Source organism: Hibiscus syriacus, unplaced genomic scaffold (genome assembly GCF_006381635.1).
Source record: "Hibiscus syriacus cultivar Baekdansim isolate YM2019G1 unplaced genomic scaffold, ASM638163v2 tig00111495_pilon, whole genome shotgun sequence".
Lineage (NCBI taxonomy): Eukaryota > Viridiplantae > Streptophyta > Magnoliopsida > Malvales > Malvaceae > Hibiscus > Hibiscus syriacus.
In genome coordinates this window covers 201,687-207,250 of record NW_024063103.1, presented here as the reverse complement: position 1 = coordinate 207,250, position 5,564 = coordinate 201,687, and the positions used below count along the sequence as shown (strand labels likewise).

Genomic DNA, 5,564 nt, shown 5'->3' with positions numbered 1-5,564 from the left:
TATATTTGCTTCCAAAACGTAAAGTTGAAAATGAAAAAGCTAGAAATCATAGGTTTTGCGGTTGATTTGAAACTACTATTTGATTTTAGGGATTTTCCATTTCTGATTTGGGAATAAAATATATGAGGGAAAGAGGGTTAATTGATTTTTTATCCCTGAATTATTTTAGATTTACAAAAAGACCCATAATGAGTAATTTATCTCAAGTTTAAGGGCTCAAATAAAAATTTAAACTTTTTACTAACGTGCCACATCATCCAACTCACGACAGCTAACGTCTCAGTGACCACATCTTAATTAAAACGAAACAAAAGTGACCAAGTATTGACGTTTATGGATCGAGTGACTATAGGTTTAAAAGAATGAAACAAAAGTGACCAACTCTGCATTTTACCCCAAAATATAATTATAATAAAAACATATTTTATATAACTCACTACTAATATTTTAATATATAAATCATAAATTTTATTTACTTTTAAATAATTAAAATAAATTATTAAAAGTAATAAATTTTTAAGGATGTTAGTATTAAATTATTAAAATAAAATATAAATACATAATTGAGTGAAACACATACATTAGTAAAGGTAAAATTATATTTGCTTCCAAAACGTAAAGTTGAAAATGAAAAAGCTAGAAATCATAGTTTTTACGGTTGGTTTGAAACTACTATTTTCACCATATTTTTCCCCCATTTTTTACTCGTTTGACGTTGATTTTGCAGTCAAAACGGATATTTTAACTGAAAGTGATCTTAGAAAGTTTTACCAAATGGCACCCTTAATATGTTTTCAGTAAAATATATATAGTTAATTTAAATCACATTGTAATCTAAATATTATTTTTAACAATTATATAACGATTATCTAACTTGATTTAATTGTTAAGCCTTGTCCTAATTTGAATCCTCAATATTGGACATATTTTTATTGATCAATAAAACAAAGACATGTACTGATGTCTCATTAAAAAGTATTAATTTGTTAAATTAATATATAATGTAACATAATAAAGAAACTAAATGACATGACATCAACTAAATTTTTTATTAAGAAAATGATCAAAATCAACATGTTTAAAACTAAAGTACTTAAAAATTAGATGGTTCAAGTCTTGCATTGGAGAAACTAGGCAACAAAAACTAATCAATGACTAGCATTCCAACCATAATCTTACCTGCTTTTCCTTTGAAAGAGTTTCCAAGTCAGAAAATTTGTTCAACATAACATAAAAATAGTTGACTTTTAGAACCAAGGAGACATGGGCAGGGCCATCTTTCTTTCTCAAGTCTTTGCTAAGGTCAACAAATATTTCTTTAAGGGGGAAATAAACATAAAATCGTCAGCCATTTTGCTCCACGTAGAATACTTAGGACTAGGACCTAGTCCTTTACAAGTACTTCAACTGCCATGGATTGGAGGTTGACTGAAAAAGCCACCTATAATATAGAAAATGGGACACACCAAGCTACCTTTTTATTACTATATCAGTGGTGTATAGTCAATACATATGACTATTGATCATTTCGGTTATAAAGATTGTATTATTTTTTAATAAATATTAAGTATATCTATAAAATATATATTATTATTTGTTAATAATCAAAAAAAATTCTAAATAAATATTATTGTTATCCTAGAAACATGTTAATTCATGTATATATACATCCAAAGATAAACTAAAGGATTGATGGGGTGATCACCCATTAAAAATTTTTAAATTATTATATAATTTAAATATCTTTTTAATCTATTATTATTTATTAAAAATTTATAAGTTCATTTTAGTACAAAACTATAAACATATTTAAGATTTGAATCCTCAATATCTAATTTATATGTCGATCCCTATCCAAGATAAGCGATTGTGTTAAGAAAAGTGAAAATTGTCGTCATGCATGCATGCATGGAGGCTAAGCCAAGGGGTCCATCCGATAACTACAACCGATTTAACAATTATCCACAAATCAATGTCCTCCATCATTTGAGTTCAATTAATTTGAAGGCAGTAGAAAAGAAAGCGATCAACATTCACCGATGCTAATGCTTTCCATCTCTCTCATCATTTCTTATCAAGAAAACATCACAACGTACATCTTTCCCCCTTTTCTACTTGAAATTATTTAATGGACTCGACTCACTACGTCATTTGTGATTCGAATAGGTGGAAGTCACAAATTTTAAAATAATTTTTAAATAACAACCCATTTTTTTATTTACATGTAAGAAATTACAAAATTCATTAGTTTAACAGTTATGTACACCGATTTACCAATAATCAACCATTCGAGTTCATATATTTACTAGCAATAGACTAAGAACTAAGTGGTTAAATGAATTATTGTTATTCCTAGATGTCTCGAGTTCGAACGCCAATGATTGCAGCATGGGTGATTGAGCATTTATTGTCAAATAATTGAGAGTATTTAGTACATATACTACTTTATAATCACCCTAACTTAATAAAAATTTTACTAACAATACGAATTAATTAATTTTTCATTTTTCAAAAAATAAAAATATTAAATTACAGTGATTTAAAATGATATAAACCTCCATGAACTAAACGACCTTGATATTAAAAGAATTGTTGTTATTCCTTGAAGTCTCGGATTTGAGCACCAGAAACGTCAGGGGGTGAGCGATCAATGTCAAATAGTTAATAGTTATCTATGAACAGATATTGTCTTGTACTTGCTCAGATTAATAAAAAAATAATATAAACCTATGAGGATAAAAAAATTGAAGGGGATAACAAATGTGCTTAAAGTTCTTCCTATTATTGCAGAGTGTGAATTTGAGGCAACGTATTTGGTAACTATTAGATAAATTTATGTCCGTTAATTTTGTTTTAATGAAATGAGGTTGAGGTACGTTGAGGGTGGGAAGGACTGCTGTTTATTTCAAATTTTTTACTTTTACTAATATTTAAATATCGTTAGTTTAAACTTAAGTTAATTTAGATCTTTTCTCTTTTGATTTTTTAAAATTGAAAAAATTAACAAGTCTCTATAATTTTGAATTTAGATAATTGACCCATCACAAAATTTTTACAGATTCTAGTTAGGTCTAAGATATATCATATTCTTAAGAAAAAAAAATTAGGAAGTGACAATTATAACCAATAACTAGTTGGTATAATGAGATGAGGCACTAGGTCTCTTAAGCAAGGTCAGAGGTTCGAATCCTGACGTTTGCGAATGGAGCAAACTGGGTTGAGAGAGTCACTCTCGCCTATGTAGTACCTGATCTGGATTAACCGATCAATAGATCGGATACCATTGATTAATTCAAAAGATTATAAAAATACAAATTTCAATTCACCTGCACTGTGTTCATGATAATTGAGGAAAAAAAAGAAAGTTGGGTTGGACTCATAGACGGGACCAGGTTGTTTAATGCACATATGACTAGTACATATTATGTACGTAACAAGGAGAACTTGAAAGTTGACATGTAACTTGTTTGAATTGAAGCGATAGACAACTCAAACATATGGGTAATCCAGGGTCTGAACCTCAATCTTTTTCCAGATAGAGATGGATGTAAGATTTTAATTTTAGAGGGAAACGAATTTATAAAATTTCAGAAGATGAAAATAATAAAAAATATATAGAAAATTTTTAAAAATTCAAGCCGGGAGAGCGACTTTCCCCAACAATCCCCTAAGTCCAACCCTACTTGCATACTTATAGAATCCAACATATAACTGACAATAAAGGTTGGATTAATAGGTTAAACAGTTTGCATTGGTGCTTACAATACTAGTTTCCGGATAGCGAAATCCACAAGTACCAGGCAAAATCCTGCTTATTGCACCATGCAAGATAAAACGAGGATGTACATGATATTCCATGGGAATGATTTCTCTAACTCCACTTGAAGTCATAGGACAATTATTCCAATTGAGTAATTCTTCAATCATCTGCAATGCTATCCTATCTTCTTCTCCCATCACATGACTTTCCCCTTCAGTATTATCAGCTACATTAGGCATTGATGACGATCCCGGCGATAACGCCGGCCCCGGTGTAATCATCTTGCTATTCCCGAGCTCAACCCTCATGACCCAACTGGAACTCGGACGAGCCCCTGCACGTTTTTGCCACACTCCAATATGAGCATTATCAGTGTCGAGTCTAAGGCAAGTGAGTGATGGAGATTGGTGTTTGCAACACTTCCTAAGCTTAGCATTGAGAATCTCAGAAAGAGTATTGGACGGCATTTGAGACTCATCCACTTCAACAGAGGGGAAATTGGTCTTGGCATTCCGTCCGTTCATCAAAACGGCCGCCTGGTCATACGCTCTCGCAGCCGCATCCGCCGTCTCGAACGTGCCTAGCCACACTCTTCTCTTCCTGTACAAGATATAATCAAACACAATCAAAATCAAGATATATATACATATAAATACGATTGTGTTGGCTTACAGTAAAGGATGGCGAATCTCGGACACCCAAGAGCCCCACTGACGCTGCCGGACACCTCTGAATTTCTTTGTATTTACCATTTTTTTCCTTAAGAGAAAAAATGTTGAGGAGATGCTCATAAATATAGAAGCAGTGGCCATGGAAATTATTAGTGTCGGCGGATTGAATGGAAACCGGAGAGAGGGAGTACTATGAGCAATAAAGATTTTCACCTACGCAGTCTCATCAGAAACTAGGTTTCGCTACCACAAAGAATAAATAAATCATATCATGTTGACAATTCTCTTCTCTTCTCCTCTTCACTCGTACCAGTTATACTTAGTGATTTGCGTACTATCAACTACGTATGTAGTAATAGTTTTGGTCCCAATTAGAAAGCTAAGAATTGTATGAACTTTGGGTGAATGATTTATTATTAGCATAAACTACGTATCTAGTCACCTGCTTATTTTTGCAATTCCGTTTTAGTCATTTGTTAAAAAATTAACGGTGATGCTAACATTATATCATAAGTTATTATCATGTCATTATTAAAAAAAATATCACATCAATAATTATGCTTATTTTTTAACGGCATATGATTAAAATAGAACCAAAACATAACGTTATATGAAATTTCAAAAACAATATAATTAGGTGACCAAAATGGAGCCACAAGAATATGTGAATGATTAAATACATAGTTTACCCTTATTTATTATTATGGGTGATCTAAGTTTTTTTTTTAACATTGTCACGGGATTTTTTAGCTTTTTAGTTGGCATATTAAATATTAATACGAACTTAAATAGTTAGTTGAGTATTAAACTAGTGAGCCGACTCTGATTTTTATGGCAAAAAGTAATTTCAATTTTTGGTGGTGAAGATTAACTTATTTTTAGTAGTGAGCCCGGGTTTTGGTTGGTGAGTCTACTAGTAGTGATTTTTTACATACACAAGGATTCGAACTTAAAACATTACTTAAGCGATTTCAATCTGCTTACTATTTAAACCAACTCCATTGTTTTTTTTTCAACGATGCGTACCAATTATAATATGATTTTAGGTTAACTTTTTAGTAATTAAAAATAATTGTTTAAGTTGCTAAAAAAGTTAGTTTAGAGTTAGAAACTCACTCTTAGACAATGGTAGA

The 5,564-nt window shown here is 31.1% G+C and overlaps 1 protein-coding gene across 1 annotated transcript; it reads right to left on the bottom strand.

Annotated features, from left to right (window-relative positions):
• Positions 1-3,729: 3,729 nt before the first annotated feature.
• LOC120163777 (ethylene-responsive transcription factor SHINE 2-like) lies at positions 3,730-4,512 on the bottom strand. The gene is made up of 2 exons (XM_039173615.1): positions 4,433-4,512; positions 3,730-4,360 (listed from the first exon to the last, which is right to left on the bottom strand). The coding sequence occupies exons 1-2, from the start codon at positions 4,510-4,512 to the stop codon at positions 3,730-3,732; spliced, it is 711 nt and encodes a 236-aa protein (XP_039029546.1).
• Positions 4,513-5,564: the final 1,052 nt, after the last annotated feature.

Coding starts and splice junctions, on each gene's coding strand:
- LOC120163777 (XM_039173615.1), bottom strand. CDS start 4,512: ATGGTAAATACAAAGAAATTCAGAGGTGTCCGGCAGCGTCAGTGGGGC. Junction 4,361..4,432: donor GAGATTCGCCATCCTTTACT/GTAAGCCAACAC, acceptor TATCTTGTACAG/GAAGAGAAGAGTGTGGCTAG.